Below are 26,639 nucleotides of genomic sequence, written 5' to 3'. Positions count from 1 at the left end.
TGCTGCAGGAATACTATGTCCAGTTCTGGTGTCCACAATTCAAGGAGGATGTTGATAAACTGGAGAGGGTTCCGAGAAGAACCATGAGAATGATTAATGGAAAACATGCATTAGTGTGAAAGATGCAAGGAGCTCAATCTATTTAGCTTAAAAGAGGTTAAAGGATGACTTGTTCCCAGCCTAGAAGTACTTGCCTGGGGAGCACATATTTGATAATGGGTACAGTTACATGATCAGAACTCTATGTTGTGATTTTTAAGTACACATTTGAGATTCTTCTCCCCCTCTCTTACTGCATAAATTCCTCCATCTGAATTTGCAGTAGTTTAGCCAGCATCTCAGGATGGTAGCCTGGAGTTCTAGAAACACAAGAATTGAAGAACTGCCCTCCTAAAGCAAGCGAAGGATGGAAGTGCCAAGCACCCAGGGTAATACTGTGTGAACGTGTACACTCAATCCCAGGTGGTAGCTCTGCAGGCTGCTAGAATGTGAACGTTAGGGGAGCAGACAACAACACTGCCTTCACCCTAGTGGAGCAAACAACAAGTGACTAATTTTTCCACAACAACTCACATCTTTAGGAAAAAGGCCTTGAATTTAGAAGAATCTGGTTTTATTTACTGGTGCAAATGTTAGAGTTCTAGATTACTGGAAATATTCACAAAGTACTCGGAACACAGAGTCAGCGCTCCGAGGCGGGGCGAGCTCTCAGTCTGCAGCATGTGCGTCCCCACTTACACCGATGCATCCCAGCCAGACGGGTCTTGGAGCAGGGGCTCAATCTTCATGGATGTTGAAGAGCTTCGCTACTTCATTGAGGTCAGCATGCTCCTCTCCATCTTTAATGATCTGAGGAGACAGAAGAGGGCGTTGAGGGCTGCACACGCTATGTATGTGGAGTCCACATTTCTAGTTGCCAATAGGGGGTTTCCTACACTTCCTCTGAACCACCTCTTACTGGCCACTGCTGGAAACACTATAACTAGGTTAGATGGACCAATGGTCTGGTCTGCTGTGGCAATTCCTATGATCCATTCAAAAAGACAGTCCCCTGGCAAGAAAGAATGTCTGGCAAGGGATAAAGATAGGGTTACTCTCCCTACAAAAATAGCCTGTCTACCTATTTCCCAGCTGGCTTTAAAGACAGGACAAGACATCGCAGGTGAAGGTACATTAGATTCTAGTACTTAGCCACAATTTCCTACCATGAAAATGTATTCTGCTGCTCTGATATGTACAGTTGCTGCCGACACATGCTGCATACATGACACTTGGTGAACTCAAGTGCCCCAACCACTCATCAATAGAGAGGAAACATCTGACCTTTCGAGCAATTGGCATCCTGTTGAAGATGTTCCATAAGACAATTCCCACCACCACTTTATCCCTGATGTAGAAGATGACCCCTTTGCCATAGTCTTCTCCTTGCTTTGGAACTTGAGGTGTTGAGGGAGAGCTGGCAGAGATTGTAATCTCAGAGGCTTCTGCTTCTGTTTCACTTTCTGAGCGGATGCCAGTCCCTACAGCAAAAAAAAAAAAAAAAAAAAAACCTAGGGGAGAATCACACACTGGAAATGTCATGCAAGAGTGCAGCTTTTAGTCTGCAAGGCAAAGCCTGCTATAAGAGCTCTGAATTGCCTATCCAGACCATGCCAATAGCTGCAATGTTGCAAAATACAATGCACCACTGTGAAGAGGAGACATGTCCTGGGTGAAATAAGCTTCTTTACACAAGAGAGTCACTTGTTCATTAAGTGTAGTCTCTAGAAAGTGCCATACGATTTTGTTTGATATGTAACCATTTGTTTCCGAGACCCTTACTCACTATCTCTGGAATTTTTAGTCTTTAGTGATAAACTTATTCTTGTTTTCAAAGTGCTGTGATGTTAAGCAAAGGGCTGATCCTGAGTGGAATCATGCACACTGGGGTGTACCGTGTTCCTTTGGGAACAGCAGACCTGGTAATTCTGTGAACAGCCAGAGTCAGGGGCTGGCTATCACAGGGGAACGCTTCAAAAGGGACTCAGATGCACCTATTGTTACCCTGCAAGCTAAAGGGCTGGCAGAGCCCAGAGAAAAGTGCTTGGATGGCTAGCAGGGAGCTGGCACCCAGCCAAGCACAAGCAAGGCTCCTTGACATTGGAGGCAGGGGTAACAAGGTGGTTCTCAGTCCTGGGTATCCCGAGAGCCGTCACAGCAGCATCCCCAGTATTGCTATCCAACAATTTTTATACCAAGGTGAGCCACTAAACTGCATTCCTACATCTCCCCTCCACCCCCAAAACCTTTGGTCGGAGCTCATCCCCTGCAGCAAAATGACCTGCCTTGTGGTGGACGAAGGTTGGACACTGCTTCCTGCATGAGGCAGAGGAGATTCAAGCTGAAGCTCTCTATTCTTTGTTTAGACTGAGAATGCCGTCCCCAGATGCACAGATCACTGATCTCAACCTGACCAGAGAAGCACCAACATTGCCTAGAACTCACCCACAAGGGTGCTGCTCCCCTCTCCAGAGTGGTGTGGCCAGAAGCACTCTCAAGGCGAGCCAAGTTCAAAGGGCAGGTGTCTCCTGATGCTCAGCCACCCTGCACAGTTCTGAAACCCCTGCCACAGGGGAGTGGAGTGACTGCCTTCAATACATGACATCCTTCCACGTATTACCACTCTACAGGCAGCTGTACAACCTCCAGCAACACCGCTCCCCTACCTGACTGCTCCGTTGCAGACTTCGGTGTGTCTTTTGCAGTTGCTTTCGCAAAAACTCCTACAGTGGGCAAGCTACTGTCTACAAGGCCAATGGCTTCATATCCGACGTCAGGGCCCAGGTCACTCCTACCAATAAACAGAAACAGACTGTTGCAGTGTCCCAGTTTGAAACCTTAACTAGCCATTTAACAATCTGATTGATTTAAAAGAAACATGAGGCCACAGAACACTCAATTTCTCCAGAACAGCTTTGTGCCGAGATGGGTTACCTGGTGGGCAGAATACTAGAGGTGCCAGCCAGCACCTGCGGGGTGCTCTGGCTGCACAGCTCTCAATGGACAAGTGTAGATCTAACCCAACAGGGGAGGGGGAGATGACCTAGCAAACTTGCCTGTTACTTCACAGTGAAATATTGCAATGCACCATCCCCCACAGAGCTGCTCAGCAATCAAATGTGCTTCTGGATGGTCAAATAAACAGGATCTACACAGTGAGCGCTATGCCATGGTACGCCATGGTACCTGGTCTGGCAACACAGCAAGGGACTGGAGAGTAACTTTTAGCCACCACACACTGACAAATGCCGAGCAAGACACAGTCTGGCTCGCCCGTGGGTTAGTACAGTTAAAATAGAATGCTTGTAGGATGCTGCATGTATTAATCCTACTTAGAACAGCTGCTCCCATGGTACAAGATAATGTTTAAACATTTGCTCAGTCTGTAAATCCTCCCAGGCAGGGGAGAAGCATTGCCCAGTGTGAATTACTCATTCACCACAAGAGGTGTTATCCCTTGCCCATCAGGAAGGATTTTTGTGTCCAAATGTGTCATTGTGGAATAAGGACTTTGTTGATTGTTTCCCCCACAGCTCTGAGGAGGGGACATGCCCAAGCCCTCATCCCATCGCAGCTTGAATGCTGGGGGAAGGGAATAAAGAGGCTTGTTAAGGAGAACTGATTATTCCTTTGCTGCTTGAACTCTGAGGGGCGAGTTTCTTAGCCTAGGCAAGGAGTCCCCAACAGCTGAGCTTGGGTGAGCCCTAAAGGACATCTCAAGTTTTTAATTACAGAAGTTTCTATTATCATTTGGAATGGAAGACTAACTTGTGTGTGTGTATATTACCTGCTTTAACCTTGTAAATAACATTTCTTTTTCTTAGTTAATAAATCTTTAGTTAGTTCATTACAGTATTAGCTACAAGGGTGGTCTTTGGTGAGAGATCTGGGTGCAACTGACCTGGGTAAGTCCTTTGGGACTGGGAGTAAACTGAATATTATTGTGATTTTTGGTGTAAGGGACTATCTATCCCAAAGGCAAGCTTTAGACTGGCGTGCCCAAGGGGACTGTCTGAGACTTCATGGTAAGACTAGTATGTTGGGAGTTCACACTTGTTACTGGAAATCTAATTAAAGAACATACAACCAATCTGGGGCTCGTGCCCTGCTCTGTGACAGTCTGCCCTGAGGCTGACACTCATACTTGTAAGCCACTCCGGACAGTGTGACCAAAGGTATATAGAAAGAGGGAGTAAAACTACCAGAACATTGACTGATGCCAATAAGGCTTAGCAGCTCCTGTCATGTTTTCTCCAGCTAATCTTCCACTCACAACAGCATGATCATGATGCTCCACGCGTCTTCTGCCTAGCTTGATATCGTAGAAGCAGGCGGCATCTCCTGCCTTAAAGAGAGATGCACACAATAAAAAATGGACAAGAGAAAAGGCAAGTTAAAGAGAAAAAGAATGATGGGAGATGTTGCCCAACCATAAAGGGAAAGAAAACAAAGGGTTGCAGGACGGCCTCCGATTTAGCAGGTCTCCATGGCTTCAGCACTTCTGCCAGAACCGGGAAAACTAAGATAGTTTTGTGGTCATGCTGATCACACTTCAAGGAGGTTTGGATTCCCTGCCAAAGGGACCTTTGAGTGTCAACACAGGACTCCTCTGGCATTAGACAAAGAGGTGAGGGGTTACTGGGATATGCCAACTCCTCATGCATACAGTGCTCATACTTGTCAAGTAGAAGTTTGCACACAGTTCTGACTACAGGAACAAGGTGTGCCAGCGACTGTGCATTAATGAGCTATCTAAGATTGCCGGTAAGGCCCCAGACAGCTTCATGGCTGAGACGCTGCTGCTCTCTACATCTTACTTGTATTGTCAGCCCACAATTCACCAATTCACCTAAACTGGGTTTGTAATCACAGTTCTACGTACATGCTTATTCACTGCAACATAAACAGCAGATAAAGAAGAATCTTCCACCTGCACACACTTACAACCCAGATGTTGGAGCGTGCCTGCAGCTCTGCATTCACCCTGAACCCTCCAAAATCAGAGTCCACCTCCAGGCCAGCAGACTTTGCTAACTCCACATTGGGCTCCAGGCCCACTGCTGCCACCATGTGATCAGTCTCCACCTGATGGAGAGAGAAATTCAGACTGGTTACATTACTGGTTCCTTCTCCACATTGCCAAGTGTCTGGCTCGCTACCTGCTCCTGGCATTTACCTTTCTTCCATCCTTCAGTTTAATTATCAGCCGGTTCCCACAGACACAGATGGACTTCACCACAGCATTGGGCATGACATTAACACCCTCTGGAAAGAAAACATAGAACACTCAACTGGAGGCCGGGGAGAAGAGCAGAGATTTCAGTAGAAGCCAAACTGTGTGGTGCAGACACGCAAGCAATGTACCACTTCTTGATTGTACCAGGCAGAATTGCAAATGGCTCAGCAGCTAAGGGACACTGGCTTCTCTTTGTTGTACACAGGATCCACAGAGTCCAGAGTAAAAGTGTGAACAGAAAGGAAACCAACTACAGTAGAGCCTCAGAGTTACGAACTGACCGGTCAACCACACACCTCATTTGGAACTGGAAGTACACAATCAGGCAGCAGCAGAGACAAAAAAAAAAAAAAAAAAAAAAAAGGCAAATACAGTACAGTGTTAAACGTACACTACTAAAAAAAAATAAAGGGAAAGTTAAAAAACATTTGTCAAGGTAATAAAAATGTTTGTGCTTGTTTAATTTAAATTAAGATGGTTAAAAGCAGCATTTTTCTTCTGCATAGTAAAGTTTCAAAGCTGTATTAAGACAATGTTCAGTTGTAAACTTTTGAAAGAACAACCACAACAAGTTGTTCAGAGTTACAAACCACCTCCATTCCCAAGGTGTTTGTAATGCTGAGGTTCCACTATAACGAGTCTGAAGAGGATTGTTTAGAAACACAGGAACTACAGCAACAAGTGACTGTCTGTAAGGAGATGCAAATTACATGCACAGAAACATGTAGGGATTGGGTCCTCTGTTTTCCAGTCCTCAGGCACTATAATGGATACATAGGTTAGATATTGCTCCATTCCAGCCAGGTCCACAGACTGTACAAGAGATCTTCCAGGACCAGTGGAAGAGAAGCAGACCAGCCCTGTCAGTCACTATGCCCTGTGGCTAAGCCCCACGCCCAAAAGCCCATTAGCTCTATTCTGCCTCCCTAGCGGGTTGGGTGATCAGTCCACTTCCTTCCTCCATCCCAACCCTCGAGAGAACAAGAACTTATTCTCAATGGAAAATGACAAAGAAGAAAAAGGTACTTCAGACCCTATCAGCTCGGCCTGCTAATCCCGTCAAGTAGGGACAAACGGGGCCTTGTTTGCTCAAGATGGGAGGCTGTGCAAGATGTGTTCCCTCTTCCACAAGTTTTACTCCAGGCTAGATGGCTGAGGCACAAAACGAGAGGCAGAATCCCAGGCTGTGGACGTTGTGTTCGATACAGCTCAGGAGAGGGGTAGGATGTCAAGTCTTGAAGCCACACTTTGCTCCCAGAATGCTGGGGCGACCTGGCTGCTAGTATTGTTCCTGCCACAAATTAGAACAGCCTCAGGGTAATTACAGAGATCGCCATGGACAGGGTACCCCGGCCATGCCCCCTGCACAAATGGTTGGGAGGACGGGTGCCATAGGACCCACCATGCCGGCTCTGTGCTACCCAGGGAATCCTCAAGCAGCCAGGTAAGCCAGCTTTAGGGCTGTTTTGTGCCACCTAAACAGACCAGTTGTTCTAGACAAAACATGTCCTGTTCTGCTCATGGGTTGCCTGGCAGCAAACCTGTGCCTCTTCTGCACCAGAAATCCCCTCTCAGCATTAGGCAAATGCTCAAGCAGGACCCCCTCCTCTGGAGGGAAGGGACATTCCTCAGAGGGGACACAGAGAGGGTCAAAAGTCCAGCCATAGCTCCAGAGCTGCATGCAAAGGACCTCTCTGGCTTCAAGATTAGGCTTGATAAGTTTATGGAGGGAATGGTTTGATGGGATAATGTGATTTTAGTCAAATAGGCATTAACGGGCCATAGCGGGTAAAATGAGAGTCCGGCTGTAGAATCTTGCCTGTATGCTCGGGGTTCTGCTGATCGCCATATTTGGGGTCGGGAAGGAATTTTCCTCCAGGGTAGATTGGCAGAGGCCCTGGAGGTTTTTCGCCTTCCTCCGCAGCATAGGGCAGGGGTCGCAGGCTGGAAGATTCTGTTGTGGGTGAGTCAGCTTTTGTGGCCTGCATCATGCGGGAGGTCAGACTAGATGACCATATTGGTCCCTTCTGACCTTAAAGTCTATGAGTCTATGAGTCTATGAGGTCCAAGTGAGAAGAACCAGCTAAGCCTAAAACCTAATCAGATTAGAGATTCTACAGCACACGCATGAAAGATGGAATCAGTGACACTACCAAAGGTGTCAGTGAGAACATCAATTCCCATGGAAGGAGATGTCTGGCTAAGAGTTCACTGACAAAAAGGTAGAGGCTCTTCGCTGGGGACGAGCTATGAGACGGCAGTGCTCTACCACCAGGAGGGCTGCTGTCATATACTTTACAAGAGTAATACTGGTGAGGATGGATCTACTCTACTGCTCCCACAGGCTACCTTGTAGGAGAAGGAGCTCTGAAGAAAGGAAGGGGTTAAAGAACAGCTTTACCTCTTTTGACTTTGTCTGTTGTCCAGTTGCTCAGATACTCAGGCAGGACCTTGCCCATGTTGCCGTTCTCTGGGAACATCTGAATCACCTCCAGCCCTGTGGCTTGTACTGTGAAGAGACCCAGAGAGCAGCCCCTTTATACCACATGGATAACGAGGAGCTAGGCAAAACTGTTTCTATGCTTGTTTCATGATAGTTTACACTGCTTAGACAAAAGGAGTTCAAGTCCTTTATTACTGCAATTTCCTAGACACAAGTCACTCTAGCCCTGTGTCCTGGCTTCCAGAGTTCGCTTCACAGGTGAGTAACAAAGGGACTGTCTCTGGCCTTTGGAGTCAGACACTGTCTGGATCCCTGACTGGCACCAGCGCACTCTGTGGGATCAGACACTGGATTTACACACAGAGACAAGATTGTGTTTGCCTAAAACAGTCTTAGCGGTGTCCATTTAACTGCCCCAAGGGCGAATTACATCCACACAGAGAGGCCTATTCCTTAGGAGACCTGCAGAAGTTAGGTGAGGAAGATATTCAAGAACGTATTCAAGAACTTGCTAGTGAAAACCCAAACCAGCAGTGTTGGGCTTGTGCTCACAGGTCTTTGGGAGAATTACTGGAGCGGGGCTTCATTTACAAGGCAAACTTGACCTTTCCACAAGGAGCACTGATCTCCAAATGTACTCAAACCCGCCTGCTATTCCAGACAGCAAGCCCACGAGAGCCAGGCTCAAAGAACTGGGAAGCACTTCAAAATACTCTGGGGCCCTGGACTACTGGACCATTAGCTAAGGAGATGTGTGTGGGGCAATGGAGAGCCTGACAAGTCTACCCAGCCAGCCAAGAGTTCATGTGATAATGCACCGGACCACTGCAGGCAGACATCAGACATCTGTTCCACTGGCCAACTGCCTTGACTGGCAGGGAACCCGAGCCCCCGCCTTCCCTTCCCAAAATAAGACCAGAAGTGGGGGGAGAAGAGGGAAGGATATAATCTGAGGGCTTGTTCAGACAAATACGTAGTTCACAGCAAGCTGGGGTGTAAATCTACCCCGCACTAGCCTGTCGCACAATGAGCGTCTATGTCAGGGGTGGCCAACCTGTGGCTCCGGAGCTGCATGTGGCTCTTCAGAAGTTAATATGCGGCTCCTTGCATAGGTGCTGACTCCAGGGCTGGAGCTACAGGTGCCAACTTTCCACTGCTCAACCCCAGGCCACGCCCCACTCCACCCCTTACCCCAAGGCCCCCAGCCCTTCCCGCCCCCTCCCCTAAGCCTGTTGCACCCTTGCTTCCCCCCCTCCATCCCAGAGGCTCCTGTACACTGCAAAACAGCTGCTTGCGGCAGGCAGGAGAGATGGGGAGGGAAGGGGAGGTGCTGATTGGTAGGGCTGCTGACAGGCAGGAGGTGCTGGGGATGGTGGTGGGGGGGGACTGATGGGGGCCGCTGATGTATTACTGTGGCTCTTTGGCAATGTACATTGGTAAATTCTGGCTCCTTCTCAGGCTCAGGTTGGCCACCCCTGGTCTATGTGAACCCTGCTGCCATGCACTAAAAGTTCCCTAGTCCACTTTCACCTACCTTACTTTGAAACACAAGTAGGCCAAAGTGCACTGAGGAAGCGTTAATTCGCGTCAGCAGGGTCCACACAGAGAGGCAGGCTAGCAAGGGGTAGAGTCACACCCTAGCTTGCTGCAAACTTAGCATTCGAATAGACAAGCCCTCGGATTTTTCTAGCTTGGGTCTCTCAGGGGTTTCTTGACATATGGCAGTCTCACGTGTCAGGCTCACATGTGCTGCCTCGTGCAAGAGACTGAAGCAAGTGGCCTGGTGCAATCCACTCACCCTTTCTTCCCAGAGCACAGGCCAGCTCACTACCCAAGAAGCCGCCGCCAATAATGGTGATGGACTTGACTTCTCTTGAAATTTTTTCTAGAGCTCTGAAGTCCTCAATCTGTAAGAAGATTTATTTCCATTTCAGATGCCCCACTCAGTGACAACAGCAGATAGCATTTTGCTCTAGGTCCTCCCTCCAAATGATTTGTGAACAGGAAGAAATCGGTCCCACACTCTAATTACAGGAAACACTCTCTGGGCTAAGAGTCAGCTGTACATATTTCCCCTTCTGTACTTTCAGCAGTAACTCTTGAATTTCCACTGCAGTCTGATTTGACCCACCTGCAGCAATCCAGAGCACAGAGATCTTTCCCAATCCCGGGGTGAACCATCTCCTCATAACAATTCCCCTCCAGCCAAGAAGCCTAATCCCAATTAACGGTGCTCCAAATGGGCCTCCACATATCACCCTAAAGCAACCAAGAACCATGTTGCTCACGTTCCCCCATCCCCAGCTGAGCATGCCATCCCCTCCAGGCGCTCAGCAAGAGTTCAGGACTAAAAGCTGGTCTGCCAATTGGTAGCACACAGCACAGCTCCTTATCACTGGTTCAGTGACTGAACTAGAACAGAGCCCCAACTTCCTCCCATTTAGATTTCAAAACAACACCAACACTGCAGACACAATGCACCTAAACCAGCGAGACCAGCAGTCCACTGAGCCCAGCCTTTCGTCCTCCACCATTCCAGTAGCAGGAAGAGGAGGGACTGCAAACAAACATGGGTATTACTTTTGTACTGTCAACTCTCCACTGAACCACAGACTGACGGCCCTTTCAGTCTATGCCTAGCTGTAATTTCACAGAGCACAAGAACACTGGAATTGCATACGGGATCAATCCAAATGTCCAACATCTTGACTTGACTAGTACCAGATGCCAATAATTTCCTTGTGTCTACACAAGGAAATTTTGTACCTGTTCGCTAGCAATGGTGCAACAGCACCCATACTACTAACAAGGTAAAGTGCTGTTATAGACAACACTCAGGCACTTTCATCAGCCTGTCATTAAACCTACAGGTTTAATTCCTTGCTCCATCCTATCCTTTTATTAGTATCCTCTCTGAACTTTTTGATCTCTCCTCTTGAGGAAATCTCTCCATGGTTCTGATCATCTTCATTGCTTTTCCCATCTCTACAGTCTCCAACGAGCTGGGGTGTCCAGAACTGGACAGCATTCCAGGTTGAGGGATGGGGGTGCATCAGTTTATATACTTGCATTATAGTACCTTCCGTTATTGTAGGGGGTCAATCTAAAGAAATTTCTGTTCTGACAATAGGGCTCTACCAAATTCATGGTCCATTTTGGTCAATTTCATGGCCATAGGATTTTAAAAATCGTAAATTTCATGATTTCAGCTATTTAAATCTGAAATTTCAGGGTGTTGTAATTGTAGGAATCCTGACCCCAAAAAGGAGTTTTTGGGAGGGGGGGGGGGACAAGGTTATTGTAGGGGGGTTGCGGTAGTGCTACCCTTACTTCTGTGCTGCTGTTGGTGGCGACACTGCCTTCAGATCTGGGTAGCTGGAGAGCGGCAGCTGCTAGCCAGAATGCTAGCTCTGAAGGCAGAGCCGCCGCCAGCAGCAGCGCAGAAGTAAGGATGACATGGTATGGTATTGCCACTCGTACTTCCGCACTGCTGCTGGCGGTGCGGCCTTCAGAGCTGGGCACCTGGCCAACAGCCGCTGCTCTCTGGCCGCTCAGCTCTGAAGGCAGTGCAGAAGTAAGGGTGGCAATACCGCAACTCCAATTTGAGAAATGCTGGTCTCCCCCATGAAATCTGCATAGTATAGGGTAAAAGCACACAAAAGATCAGACATCATGGTGGGAGACCAGATTTCACAGTCTGTGACATGTTTTTCATGACTGTGAATTTGATAGGGCCCTACTTATTAATCATGCTGCCCTTAATCAAGGAAGAACAGAACTGTATATAGGAAAGGCCTCTGCAAGCAGGGATGGGATACTACCCAGGAGACATACACCATACTGGGGCTAAGGAGAGGGAAGCAAGAGCCAAGGAGGTAACGTTCCATCCCCCACCCACATTTAGTCACTATTGAAACTGAAATTTCTGTGCACTTGCGACTGTCTACCAAAGATAGCTGGTCACATGGTTAGTGGAATCTTCCTAGACTTTTAAATCCTCTGCTCTAATCCATCTGGGCCAGAGAAGACAGGGGCAGAATGCTTTTGTGCTTACTGCACTGGACTGGGAATCAACCAATATCGCTGTGGGAAAATAATTTACGCTTATTGTGCCTAATTTGTAGTTCCAATCTAATCTAAGGATAACCCCACCCTTCCCCTCCTGGGGGTTGGAGGGTGCTCAATTCGTTATTGCTTGTGAAATGCTTGGGAGATACGAGAAAGTCCTATGCAAAGGAAGTGTATAATTACTTGCTACTGCAACCCTAATTTATCTCTTTAAAATCCTGAAGCAAGGGCTCTAATTTCCTGGGGACAAGGTGCTGGGATGCTAACACAGCTACCCTGTCAGCTCGCTTGTGGCCAGCAAAGCCGTATGAGGGACCTTCTAGTTACTGACTGAGGCCAGTCCCTGATGGGCAAGATCTGTTAAGAATCCGAGTTAGCGCAGAGTTAGCACAGGCTGAGGGTAACAAACCCCATCATGCGTCTGACCAAGTGGGCATTCACCCACGAAAGCTTATGTTCCAATACATCTGTTAGTCTTTAAGGTGCCACAGGACTCTGTTGCTTTTTACAAACCCCATCATAACAGGCTTTGGAGAGCACACAAAGAAAAAAGCCCCTTGGAATTACCTTGCGGAACAGCGTCAGCCTTTGTTGCACATCTTTCCCTGCTCTCTCGATTGCAGGAAGATTCCTTGGGGAACCACCTGATAACAGGAAGAGACACAACTAGCAACACAACACTCAGATGAGAGCACTAGCCTTCCAGGCAAAGCTGCAGAATCTGGGCTTGGGCTCCTACGGCCGCAGAACTTATTCCACCCCCTGCTCCTCCCTCCCACCAGACACAGACACACTCGTGTACATCTCAGCTCTGTTCAAAAAACAGGGTTCAGAAGAAATCAATATTGTCAAATGGGACAAGGACAATTGACAAACTCATCAGCGGGTATGAAAAACACTAAAGAGCTCAAAATACTGTGCTCTGTTAAGTGTCAAACGTGGCCAAATACAACCCATTTGATGTATTTACACAGCCTTCAGGACATTCAGAACATGCAGAATCTTGGGGGGGGGGGGGGGTCATAAGTTTTCAGCCCTTCTGTTTGTGAAGAAACTTTTCTAAATGTGCCTCAAGTGTAACCAATACAGGGATGTCTGCCTGAGTCTGCAGACAGCCTGAAACAAGCATTCAGAGGGATGGACTCCCTTGCCCTCCATTAATCTCATTGGGATGTTAACTGTAGCCCATAGAGCAGAGGTCCCCAAACTGTGGGGCACACCACCTGGGGGGGGCATGGAGGAAGTGCCACCCACCGGCTCCGCTCCTGACCCTAGCCCCACATCCAGAGCTCCACTCCTGGCCCCGTCCCTGCCCCCAGATGTAGCCCCAGCCTCGACCCTCTTACCCCTGTATGTATTCCTCCGTCCCGGAGCCACGTCACCACAGGGTGGGGGGTGGACACAGGTAAGGGGTGGTGTGAGGTAAAAAGTTTGGGGACCTCTGCCAAAGAGCTAGCTGTGGTATTTATTTTATTCAGCAGTAACACAAGGAACCTACAGACCTGTCCCCTGTAAAACATCGGCTTCAGCAGTTAGCGTAAGGCTTGAGGCCTATGAAGTTTGGCACAGGTCAATGGCCTAATGGTCACCCCTAAGTTTTGGGGAACTGGGAACAGAGTGTGTCAGGGGGAAGTTTGTCCATAATGACACCAGCCAACCACAGGAACATGAGCTAACACCAGCTGTAGAGGATGGGAACATCTGCAGATGTCTGACCACAAGAGTGCCATGACAACGAACTGACATATATGATAATGAGATCATTAATATACTAACCTATAGGAGAAGGGCACCCCAACATTAGTAGGGTGAGGAAATACAAACAAGGAAGAGGGGAGAAACCCCTACTGAATATGCATTACACAGAGTGACATCAGCATACCATATTATACAAGTTGTAGCCCATCCTATGTGCGGGGTGAGAAAGAGATGGGAGGTGCCAGGATGATGGCCACTGGAGATGGTGAGGAAGGTGACGGTGATAAGGAAGATAATGGCTAACATTTTAGGTTGTTCTGCAAGGGAAGGTGTGAGTCTGTGGATGTTCAGATGGACATTCTGTATTATCTCTACCTACCTTGCTGGGTTAGAGAGTTTGGGACTTTGCTAAATGTATTAAACTACTGTAAATATAGAGGGGCTCCTAAAGTGTGAGTGTTGGAGCTGTGCACATCGGGGCTCCCCCCTGAACAGTAATTTTAATAATACTGGGGCTGATTTTGGGACAAGAACCTGTCCAACCTCAGAGTGATAACTGAGAATTCTTAAGTAACCAATATAATACATACATCATGTGTAGATGGGGCTATCTAACTCTAAACCCTTACAATGGCACCCTGAATGTCAACGTTTAGCCATTTCAGTGCTACCCATTTTAGCGGAAGGGAGTGGAACAGCTTCAGGGAGGAAATTGAACGGGGAGAAAAAAGAAGGAAAACCAGGAAAGAGGTAGAGAAACTCAGGAAGGAGGATTGGGAAAGAAGAGAACACAGGGCAAACAGATGATTTTCCCACTAAGTAACACTAAAGATGGCAAGGTACTGAACAAATAATAGGTAAGGTAACAACAAACAGTTTAGTTACCACCTTAAGGTCAGTATTCTACACTTACCATGAGGGGTGGGGGGTTGCACAATCATGGGTGATCTGCCATGAACTGTGTCCTAATGTCACACCCTGGCCCACTGACCATGATTAAAAAGGGAATCCAGCCCTCTCCATCAGATGAGTTTGGCAGCCTGGACTAAGAATCACAGGCTATAGCAGCAATGCCCCACTACACTACAGAGGGGATCGGAGTTAGATCCTCCCCCTCACTCCTCAGGCAGGCAGGACCTTGAGCCTTGCTTGGCACTCAGCCTTATGTCAGATTTCAAACAAGAACCTCCTTCCCCATATCTTCTCGAGAGTCTCTTCTCAGCTTGCTGGGCATGGCTTAGCATGCCTCCCCTGCTGTCCTGTGGCACAGTCAGCAGAGAACGGAGACATCCCATGGTTTCCATGGGATGAGCTGGACTGCACTGGACCAGACAGATTCCCATCAGGCACATCCTTGTCCATGTAACTGTCCTAGACAAGGTTGCTCGGTTCAAGTCCCCATCAGCTGAAGGGTTCTGTATTACCGTCCCAGAGAACAAAGAACCTCCCCAACATGGTGTGTGACATTACTGGCAGCCCAAGAATTAACATGTCAGGGGAAGATGACACACCATGGAACTTACCTGTGGCAATTAAACATTTATCATAGGATATCTGGGTTCCATCATCAAGTTTCACCACATTGCCTCGAACATCCATATGTACCACCTGCAAGGCACAATGCAGAGAGCAGCTCAGGTTTACATGTCCAGTAGGCACTCTGATCAGTGGGCATAGGTTTACCAGGCAGAGAAGCAGCCACAGAAGATACCTTAGCATGAACAAGGTTTCCCTGTAGACGCTCCCTTTTCTGGAGAAAGGGAGCCAGGGAGGGAGCACGGCTTCAGAACTAACAAGAGATTTTAACTTGGCCGTAGCTCGAAGCTCAGACTGAACCTTCCCTAGGCTTGTTCCTCTCCATGATTGGTGACTCTCAGGGGAATGCAGATCAGGCAACTGCTATGATTCCAGGGACAGACAGGCTCACTGAAACCAAAGGCCGTCTGGGCTCAGCTACCAGGTGTACGGGGGAAGGAATGGCCAGCCAGGTTCACAGGAAGAGGCCAGGCTCCCTACTCACTCCAACCACGAGACTTGCAAGGAGGCTCCTAAAGCTAACTACGCACACCAGCTCAGGGTCAGGTGGTGCTTGGCAGCCTCAGTAACACCCCACTGCCATGCTTCAGAACTGGAGCTCCAGCCCAAATGTCTGCACAGCTGTTTTTAGTGCGTACCACGAGCCTGCACCTGTCAACCTGGGCTCAGACTTGCTGCTGCGGGTTTTAAAATGCAGTGTAGACAGACTCTTAGGCTGTAAGCTCTGCTGTTTGTAAAGCACTGTGTAAATGTATGGTGTTGTAACACTGATTAATGCTGTACCAACCTTCTTGCCGCTGAGGACGGCCACTCCACCATTCTCTATATAAGGCAGATCACGAGCAGGAACGTAGAAAGAAGGCGGCTGAAAATATATACTGTAGAGAAAAAAGTGTTCCAATGTATACAGTATCGCTGGTTTTCCCACATTAGCAGCTACTCAATGACTGGAAGAGCACCCACACATCGAAACGCATACAGGATTTTACAAAGAGAAAAACAACCTCTGATATGTTAACACGCTTCCCCTGCAAATTCCAGAAAGGATTTTGTTTCATAAAACTAGGATGTCTATACTGTTCAAAACCAAGCACTAGTACAGCAATGCTCTGCAATGGAGGAAGCCATACAGGTCTAGTCAAAATTGCACGGAGGTTAGCTTTGCACCACATAACTGCATCAAGTTCTTTATGTTCATTTCTTGGAGGTTATACAGTCCAGCTCCAAAGTGTTCAGTATTTTCCCTGAAGACAGAGAAAGATACAGGCTGTAGGGCAACAGTAAGACACACTCATGCGCTGCACAGGCACGTAACCATAATGGTCTCCAGCAACATCCTAGGTTTATAGTTTGTTGCTTGGTGCTTCCAATTGACAAGTCTGTGCACAATCTCAGCATTTAAAGCCAGGGACTCGATGCAGTCAGTGTACATAGTGAACTAAGCAGCTCAACAGTGCAGCTTGCAGCTGTTATCTTCAGTACGAAGATGTAACTCTTGGAAACTACGTGTACCAGCATACAGTGCTCCTTGAGCAGTCTAGCCACAATGCATGGTGGGATATGTATTCTCAATAGGCTGTCCATCCATAGTGAAGATAAGTGCATGGAAATCTGCTCAATTTTAAGCCCGGAGGTCTTCACGCACCTAAGCAGGCTGCCAGTGACTCCCAGGTGAGCATAGTTTGGTCACTCAAAATGACATTAAGCAATTAATTCAATTCCCATTAATCACTTCATGCAGATGGCACATACCTTCTCTCTTTGCCATTCCACTGTTTGAATCGCAGAGTCTCTGTGACATTCGGATCCTCTGAAAACCACAGTTCTTTGGAAAGAGGAGGACGCATATATGGCAAGTCAGGATCTTCAGAAACAATCAGCACCTTTAACGTGGGAAATCATTAACAACCTCAACTATGTTTACAAGTTGAGAATGGCAGAATGAAATGTACAAGCTCTAAAGGGAGCATGTCATCTGGCTTTAGACATGCCCCACTCTAGAGCAGAGCTGTGCACATCCCTTACCCTAGCCCCAGGATCACGAGCCCGAATGGATCGAGCAGCAGCAAAAGCAGCAGTGCCTCCACCAATTAGCAGAAAAGGAGCATGGGATGGACATTCAGGGCGAGCACTCGGATCTGTCTCTGGAGCTGCAAAGCAACAGATCAGACAGCCTGCTGTGAATACAGCAACAAAGCTCCACCAGGAACACTGTCTGCCCCCAAACAGCAAAGGGATAACATTCACCCTTGAAAGAATCATGACATCCTTTTGCATTTCAAATACTGGTAACTCTCTTTGGTGGGCTGCTGTACCTTAGATATTCACTAAAGGCTGCTCTTTCCCATCTCCTTACCCAGAGGGCTGCTTCTCAAATCCCACATGACATTCTGGGAGACGCTACCCTCACCAAGGAACAGCCTGAAACAATGAAGGACTCGATGTGTAGTTAGCATCAGAAGAGATACTATGGAAAAACTGCTTCTTAACTCCGCATACCTAGCTCCCTGTACGTGCCAGTCAGGCCTGCTAAGTTTAGTGACTAAATCAAGTTTTTACCCCCGTTACCCTGCAGAGCCAACACATCTAAGGCACAGCAGGGGATTCTGGACAGAACAAAAGAATCCAATAAGATAGCTTCTATTGTCGGGCTTGTGCTCACTCACCTCCCTGCTCAGCTGTTGTCAACCCCTGTTCTGCTGCTTTAAAAAAAAAAAGAGAGTTAGTTAAAGGAACCTGCATAATGAGGCTGAACTATAACCCCATTGGGACATCCTGTTACTAGGCATCAAATGGAGTTGCTTACTCATTTGAGCATTGCTACTGCACTTAGCTGCAGACTGCTATTCAAATGTTCATCAAGGCTCCTGTTATATTTATAACACCTCCATTAAAAAAAGCTCTGCTTAAATTCACATAGCTGGGTGAAGTGGCTGCAGCATATTCAAGAACCCACAAAGCTTATTGTTGGCACTCAACATGCAACTTTAAAAGCTTCAGGTAAGACTGAGACATTCTCCTTATAGCTCAGGATAGTAGTTTATTCCAGACAAAGCATCAAAGATTCAATGTCTTTGAACCCCACAGGATCAAACAACTGGTTAATGCTGGGCAAGTGAAGTACTGCAACATCTGTGTAAGTCACACAGCCTGCAAAATGCTCAAACACCAGGGAGATGAGGCCACTAAAGCAGCACTTGATCCTGGTAATATCCTAGCACTTAACATAGAGACATGTTTGAAAAATGCCAAATTCCAAGTGGCTGCTTTGTTTAAATCTCTGATGTAGGAAATCTTTACATTTTAAAACCAGAATCACTTAAAGGCAGGATCAAAATTTCGCTCTTGCATTTAGTGCACAGCTTGCAAGTAATCCAAATACATGGAATACTTGAAACCACCAGGAAAAAATCCTGGGGGATGTTTTCTTTTACTCATATATTGAGATGGAGACCAGCTCATAGGAATGTGTTTCTCCTACACACATTCAAACCCTGTTTTAAGGAACATTTGACTATCCTGCATACAGAAATAAAACCGAGTTCAGAGTTACCAGGGCGATTCCTGGATTCCTTCTCACCTGTTGTGGCCTGGGAGGCAGCACCCACTTCTGGAAGAGACAAGATACTAGACTTAATTCAGCAAGCTGCAAACTAACAAGAATGCACTTGGGAAGCCACAATTCAGAGTTAATCTCTGGATTCCTCAGGATCAGCAAGCTCCCCTCAATGAAGGTGGTAGAGCTTCTAGTAACAACCTCTGTCATTAGAAAGCTGTTCCAACATTTAACCTAGAGAGTTCTCTCCCCCAACCCCAGCTCTGGCTTAGATCTGCTGTGGTCCAAGTTATTGGTCTCAATACCAGGGTAACTGGTGAAATTCGCTGACCTGTGTGACTAGATGATCTAATGGTATCTTCTGGCTTTAATCTACAAATCCTCCAAAACGCAGTGAATCTTCAACTTTTTCTTCCTATTGGCTTCATAAGAGAGCACCTCTCATGAACCTACCTCTCACTGCCCAGGACCCACAGTCCCCATTGGCCAGTTCTCAAGAGGTTTCATTCTTTGGCCCAGAAGAAGTCTATGGACCACAGTTTTGAGAAGTGATGCTCTAAAAGATGTGCAGGGGCCTTTGTGTCAAGCTGCCATTTCAGCAGCAGTTTGAGACACTTGACAGTATAAAAATTAAACTGGGAAATGTAACTGTGCAAATATAGTTTCTGAAATGGAAAGTGAGTTGGAAGTGGCTCTTGGACCACAAAGTGCTGCTGGGTTCACAAAGTGATGGAAAGGGATGATCTACAAATTCCAGGAAACTTGAAATATGGTTAAGCTTTTTTTTTTTTTTAAACAGTGCTACCAGATGGCCAAGAAAAGGTGTTTAGAAACTTCCCTATGCTTTCCTCTTGCCCTTTTACAGAGAGCCATTTGGACGGCTAGCGCCACTGTGCATGCTTGAAGGCACAAGGCTGAGTGTACCAAAGGCTTACACACCAACGGGTGACAAGTGCTCTCCTGCCCTAGCGTAGTGCTACCTTGGGCTTTGAAGAGTGTTTTGTCCAGTCTAGTTTTAGATGTCCCAAGTGATCATGATCACTTTTAAGAAAAACCCTTTCTTCTGAGACTCTAAAAACTGGGATATAGCTCGTAGCTATGATAGGCTATTACCCACCAGAGGTGGACTTCACGTCTTGGGATTTCATAGCCATTGCTTCGATGCGGTCATTGAATCTCTCTTTGTCTTCTTTCAGCGTCTTGTACACCTGGAGAGGAGAAAAGTGGATGGCAGTTACGCATCTACCATGTGCATATCACTGCATCAATTTAACATTGTGCTTCAACTCATTGATAGGCTTTTGTCCACTCTGCTCACTCAGAAGAGCCATCAATTAAACAAATGAAGCAAAATGCAGCTCATTGTTAAAAGAGAACACATGCGTGTGTCGGTAAGTCTACAAAATAATGCATGTAGCTGAGGAATCTCAGATTTTTCCACTGTTCTATTCATGAGATGAAGCATCTCCACTGTCTGGGTACATTCCTGATCATGGACTGAGGATTTCTGCAGATGTCTGGGAGTCGGGCTGAAGATTTGTTCCAAGATGGACTGTATTGTATGGGCCTTGCCACAAAGGCAACACAACCAATACAAAAAGAACGAGGAGTACTTGTGGCACCTTAGAGACTAGCAAATTTATTTGAGCATAAGCTTTCGTGGGCTAAAACCCACTTCATCAGATGCATGCAGTGGAAGATACAGTAGGAAAATATATATACACAGAGAACATGAAAAAATGGGTGTTGCCATACCAACTGTAACAAGGGTAATTAATTAAGGTGAGCTGTTAGGTGACCTATTATCAGCAGAAGAAAAAAAACTTTTGTAGTGATAATCAGTATGGCCCATTTCCAACCATTGACAAGAAGGTGCAAGTAACAGTAGGGAGGAAAAAAATAGCATGGGAAAACAGTTTTACTTTGTATAATGACCCATCCACTCCCAGTCTTTATTCAAGCCTAATTTAATGGTGTCTAGTTTGCAAATTAATTCCAATTCTGCAGTTTCTCATTGGAGTCTGTTTTGAATTTTTTTTTGTTGGAGTATTGCGACTTTGAGATCTGTAATTGAGTGACCAGCGAGGTTGAAGTGTTCTCCGACTGGTTTTTGAACGTTATAATTCTTGACATCAATACAGACTACCTCTAGGCTCTTTGCAAGGGTAGGCCATGGCAGGACAAGTGACTGGGTCTGCAGAAAGCTATTCTGGAGCAGAGAAGGAAGACAGGATGTACACAAAGCTGCAGCAAGAAAAAGCAGACAGAAAGCAAAGCAGCTCCCAAGTGCACAGCAGAAGAGCACAGCAGAGCCTGGACTAGCTGGATAGGGCTCTAAAGCAGCAAGCCAGAGTCTAACTGGGGAAGATGGCAACGACTGCTGAGTAGGACCATTCATATCTATGATGGAGAAGACCCTTGAGCATGGAACAGAGTTGGGAGATGCCAGGAGACAACTGCCTTGTAACCCCCTCATTTTTGTTCTCTATTTGGAAAGAGAAAGAGGAGAAACTCTGGCTGGAGAACTGCAACATGTACACTAGGCCAGTGGGGTGAAGGAAGAGGACAACAAGGTGACGATGGTTTTTTCCTTGCTTGTGGAGAGACACTGCTCAGTTAGAGATGGAAGAACACAATGAAACAAAAAAATTCACTGTCTTCAGAGGAGGAGTGAAATATTCACGCCGTCCCCAAATACTGTAACGCCTACACATTTAACGCTAGAGACCCAAGTCATCTAAATCCGTCTAGTGGCTTACTACCTGTAAAAATCAGCACCACAAAAAAGCATAGGTACTGAGAGTTTGATCTTCTACAACAGGAATGATACTGTGATTAAAGAATACTGGTTGAAGCAGCAAAGATGCCCAACTTCGACAGAGCTAAATCCTTGATTCATGGTCTTAACAAGGCAAAAATAGAGTATGTCTCATTTAGGAGAAAACATTGGGTGAAGACCTGGCAGCATGACTGGCTTGGAATGTGCAATGGTCCCTGTCAGTTAGCACTTGGGAGTCATTGTGAGTCTCAAGGAGGGAGAAAAGTATTTTTATAGTTCTTGGAGGAAAGACAAAATCTTCCAGAAAAAGCAGAGATCCAAGGAACTACTTGAGTCCCAAGACAAGGAAAACTTGTAGGGAACTGAGCCTTGTGTAGGCTAGCACTTAAAGGCATGAGGTTAGCAAGTTTAAATCCTAGTCTAGACAAAGGCCTTGGAGGCTCTGAAATAACTTAACTGTCTTGGCTTAGAAAAGAATCCACATAAGATCTTTTAAATGTCTCTCAGACACTTCCAGGGTCTGCTGCTAAGATGTCAGTGTCAGCACATCCATGCAAGGGAACATGGATTTTTGTCAGGAACTTGATACTAAACACCTGGAACCTCTTTCAGCTGAACACCTTTCCCCACAGGGATTTCCTGAGAAGGCAGCCTGGAATATGTGGAGACCTGAGTAAAAGGATAGGTGAGCACAGACTGTATTCTGGGAGACTTTTATTCAGAGAACATATATGGAGGATATATTCCAAAACCAGTTTTCAAAAACTCTCATGTGCATGGGGAGTGGAAGAGAAAGGGACATTCTGGAAGTGGATCATAGCAAGGTATTCCCCCCACACCCACCCACTCCCCACCAGATAGCTAATAAATAAAAGGGAAGCAAATTAACTGTCTGAAGGTATTGCCTAGCCTTGTGTGATTACGTAAATCCCACATGCACTGCATCTCTCGTAATGCTCTAAGGAAAAGCAATTGCTAAAATTTAAACATACAATAATTAGACACCACGGTTTGGACCCTTCTCAGAGGGCATTAAAATTGCATACAAACTTGGATCTTTTCAACGTGCAATGTGCCTATCAGGGCAACTAAAGCTGCAACGGCAAAAAACAAATGACACTGAAGACATTTAACAGTTTATTAGCAAAATATTATGTGATCCAAACTCTGTTTAAACTGAAGTTAACAATCCTCTTGATGTTTTGGCATCTCTCCTACTGCCTAGACAGTTCAAACTTTACTTATCTCCAAGATTAAGCTTTGCATAGTGAAGCAAAGTAAGGTAAAGTCTCAAATGAAATCCAAATTATTTCAACCTTAATGCAGAACATGAATAAAAAGCAGAGGCAGACAAAAGCATATCTCTGGGATAGAAGCAAAACTTCAAGCATAATAGAAATACTGTTTAAGAAGAATTAGCATAAAACATTTCAAACTGTTACTTGTAATCAATTGTACAAACCCAAGGTTTGTAAACCTACCTCTGTGTTTTAGAGAGAGGTAGAATAGTGTGAAGTTGAGAAATGAGTTAAAAAGGAAGCAAACAAATCAAAATCTGACCATTTAGGAAAGCAGATACATATAGGTGCACATATTAGATCGAACCACTTCAGGCACTACCTCTGGATAGGTTTTCCAAAGGGACACTGCTAAGTACTTCTAATAAAAAAACAAAGCTACTCTCTTAGCTATTTGACAGAAGTGCTTTATTTAATGTTCCTTCTGTAGCATAATTACAAAGGTAGGTAAATGAATTGCCCCCCTTTTTCTAATGGAGCTTGAAGTTAGTGGGTTACTTCCTTATTTGTAAGCTTGGAAGGATTAGATCATCAGTAAATGTTGGTAAACGTCAATTTCACCATACATGCAACCAAAGAAAAAGTATTTCCATAGATAACTGAAATATACAGATAGGCAAAGACAAATGCTGCTTGAGAACTATGAGTCTGATTTAAGGATATTTACTTTGTATACTTTGATGTAATGTTGACAACTTGTGTTTTAACATATATAAAGTTTTAATTTTTGAATATCAATATCTATCATTAAGAAAAATATTGTCTGGGCACCCCATAATTTTGCACAACTGAAAATCTGAAATGACAAAAATTGGGGGGAAAATACTTAAAAATAAAAATGTATATTATTGGTCAAAATTATAAAAAATGAAAATCAAATTTTGCTAAGCCTATTTATTTGTACACCAGCTCAATGATGTCAGCATAAATCTGGTAATGTGACTTGTTAATTAACTTTGCTTCCCTGCTGGCTATGAAGAAAAGCAAAAGACACAGTCAGTCCTACACAAGCTCTGGCTATTTTGACTTTAGATATTCAGTGTCAAAAAATTAAACTCAGCAGGAAGTTTCCCCATCAGAGACTTGAATTGTGTGGACAGATCAAATTTGGAGTTGTATACTATTTGACAATGTCCCTTTAAATAAAACCCCAGAGAGGACACTTATCATAGGATTTAGTTAAGTTATTATATGACTAACTTGATATTAGAAATATGACAGGCACAAAGATTTAAATCATGCCATGGTATCCCCCACCCACCCGCCCACTAAAATGCATTTAGTTCAAGCATCTTACATAAGCTCCTGCCCCAGTGACTGTTCCTCCTACAATTAAGTAGTACACTAGGTTGTTGCCATCTTTCCCAGGAACACCTGTAGACGTTAGAGATCTAGATGGGGGTCTTAGATGATGACACTGCAAAACTGTAGGTGAAGACAGGCAATGAAAGAAAAGAGAAGGAAAGAGTACTGAATATTAATGAGGACACTTCATCACACAGCTCTTGGCAAAGCAGGATTCGTTTTCAGTTACCTTGTTGGTCAAAAGAAGTGTGGCTAATACATATTTATCATTTCAGGACTTAAATACTATGAAAGCCTCTTCCCTTTCTTATGGGCATATTCATTTCAAAGTGGACATAACATCTTCTAACCAAAAAGGCTCCGCTCTGATGCAATGTCTGCTTTCCTGTGTGCAGCTGGGGAAGGAGATGGGCATGTGTATCTCTCAAGGAAGATGAGTTCACACGCCGGGCTCACTTTATAGTTGGATTCTGATTTTTACTGAAGTTTTCCAGCAGGAAAGGAGACTAGGCAGGCAAGCAGCTTACCCCCCAGGCCACACGCTTGTCCATGGTTTTTTCCACATTAGAACATGGGTCTTACTGTTCCCAGCCCTTTGTTCTAACAACTTTTCCACAGTATTTCCTTGCTAAATAAGTCCTCCTAGAGGAGCACACAATTTAACATGTGGTTCTGCTCCCCAAGGAAGCTTTTCACATTCAGGAAGCTCCTGAGTGGCAGACTTATTTATTCTAAAATCTGAAGGGGAGAATTATTTCTGACCTTTCCCCACTTAGGTGTTCTACTTCCTGGCTGCAGATCCATGACAGAGGTCAGATCACATTTGCCAGGCAGTTGGAGCTGGCATCTCTGAATTGGGAAGGAGGGTGGCAGAGCACACCTGAGAGCCAAAGGAATAGGTAAACCACATTTCTCCCCCAAATTTAACAAACAAACAAAAGTTATATTTCCCAGGCTCCCCATCTATGTGAAGAGTTTCATTAAGGTAAAATCAGGGCAATAGCCACACTAAGTATTTGGAATACTTGTGTTTGATGTTTTAAATCAAGACTATCAACTGTAGATAAAAACATACACAATGCTTCTCTGTAAGAAACAGAACTTCAAAAGGGTAGATTCATATTCCTTAAAATGGAACTTCTCCATTACCAAATGCTATTTGTGTCTTGAATTCACTCTGCCTTAGAACCTGATTTACCACCTCAGCCTGGCTGAATCATTTTGCTCTTTTCCCATTACATAAAGGGAGGTTAAAAGAGGTCTATAAATATCAGACTGGGACAAATGCAGAACTTAAACTTAGAAATGAAAAAAGAAATTTGGCAAGCAATGGCCTTATTAAGTTTGTTGCTCAAAGGATAAACCATCAGAACTATGTTCTAATTATCACATACAAGATAACAGACAGAGCTGTGGTTAATCACAGAATATAGAAAATAATGTTTTTCTAGTAAAGATAAAAGGTAACTGAAATGACAAGAGAAAATACTGGTTAATTTGCAGCCAGTTCCAGTTTGGACATTAGATTCCTAGGAAGTTTTCCAAAGCAGGAAAGAACAGCAGAGGTAAGAGGCAAAGGAGGCAAGAGAAAGTAATCATTTAACAGGAGCTGTGTTGCAGCTTCTTTCATGAACCGCCTTTCTACTTACATATGCACCTGCTCCTAACGTTGATAAGCCCACAATAAGGACAAAAACAGAACTATCGCCTTTGCCCCCAGGTGCACCAGAGCTAGCCATTTGTCTGCTCATCTGTAGTTTTAAGGGAACATTCCATCGCTGCAACAAGTTGCCTAAGGAACACAATGTTTTTAAACAAAACACAAAGTATTGTCAATACATAGTAATATTTTAAGATATAGTAATTAACTGTATTATAAAGCCAAGTAAATCAGCTACTTGTCTGAAGAGCCCAATGCCACATTTGACTGACCCTAGTGAATTACTTTGTGCTAAAGGGAGACCACTACACTAAGTTTGAGATCCCACCTCCCCTCCTTCAACAGCAGAAAATGGAACTGCTACTGTACTCAGTCTTTGGAATTTGTATTCAAACTCCCCTCACAGCCCCCAGTTATTGAATACAGTACTGCCCAAATAGCTTGTTCACAGGAGAGGAATTTCCAGCACAGTTTAGACCCTGTCCATACTGGGATCAAACTCTTAGCTGCAACTGTGTTTGCACATGCTGGGGGTCAGCAGGGTTCCCCTGCAACCGGTGAGTATTTCTGTGAGAAGTCAAGCTTCCCCCTGAGCTCTCTAACAACTTATAGATGATTCTAAGGCCTGGTCTACATGCCAAAGTTAGGTTGATGCAAGTCACCTTGTGTCAACTTATTTGTGCATGTGTCTACCTTTAAATTAGTCTCCAGCTGACATCAGCACCCCGTTACAGTGACACAGTAAGACCACCTCCCGGTGTTGAGCCATGGTTGAACTACTGAGGTTGATGACACTGCATGAACTATGTTGACCCTAACAGTCCTCCATCAGCTATCCCACAATTCCCCATTCCCTGCAACAGTGATCACCCTGGTCACAATTGTAAACTCCACTGACCAGGGGTCAGAGACCGAAAGCCACCACCCTTAAAGCCCCCTGCATATTTCTGAAATGCCTTTTCCTGATAGCCCACCTTGGCAAGTACACCTAGCAGCTCCCCTTGCTCTATGCAACTGCCCA

The 26,639-nt window shown here is 45.4% G+C and overlaps 1 protein-coding gene across 1 annotated transcript; it reads right to left on the bottom strand.

Annotated features, from left to right (window-relative positions):
* AIFM1 (apoptosis inducing factor mitochondria associated 1) lies at positions 1-25,666 on the bottom strand. Its single transcript, XM_065410504.1, has 17 exons — positions 25,608-25,666; positions 19,694-19,784; positions 18,601-18,630; positions 17,687-17,722; positions 17,046-17,170; positions 16,773-16,903; positions 15,808-15,898; positions 15,008-15,092; positions 12,354-12,430; positions 9,517-9,625; positions 7,677-7,784; positions 5,216-5,304; positions 4,984-5,124; positions 4,242-4,384; positions 2,706-2,830; positions 1,324-1,520; positions 1-849 (listed from the first exon to the last, which is right to left on the bottom strand). The coding sequence occupies exons 2-17, from the start codon at positions 19,728-19,730 to the stop codon at positions 778-780; spliced, it is 1,596 nt and encodes a 531-aa protein (XP_065266576.1). The 5' UTR covers positions 19,731-19,784; positions 25,608-25,666; the 3' UTR covers positions 1-777.
* Positions 25,667-26,639: the final 973 nt, after the last annotated feature.

Source organism: Emys orbicularis, chromosome 9 (assembly GCF_028017835.1).
Source record: "Emys orbicularis isolate rEmyOrb1 chromosome 9, rEmyOrb1.hap1, whole genome shotgun sequence".
NCBI classification, from domain to species: domain Eukaryota; kingdom Metazoa; phylum Chordata; order Testudines; family Emydidae; genus Emys; species Emys orbicularis.
Note: the sequence above shows the minus strand (reverse complement) of the source record. Positions and strands in the feature narration are given on the sequence as shown.

What these genes read in the sequence shown, in the direction of transcription:
- AIFM1 (XM_065410504.1), bottom strand. Translation starts at nt 19,730, where the DNA reads ATGGCTATGAAATCCCAAGACGTGAAGTCCACCTCTG. An exon ending in GACAACAGCTGAGCAGGGAG is followed by an intron (nt 17,171 to 17,686) that starts GTGAGTGAGCAC and finishes GTTGCTTTGCAG; the next exon opens with CTCCAGAGACAGATCCGAGT. An exon ending in TGGAATGGCAAAGAGAGAAG is followed by an intron (nt 15,899 to 16,772) that starts GTATGTGCCATC and finishes TTTTCTCTACAG; the next exon opens with TATATATTTTCAGCCGCCTT.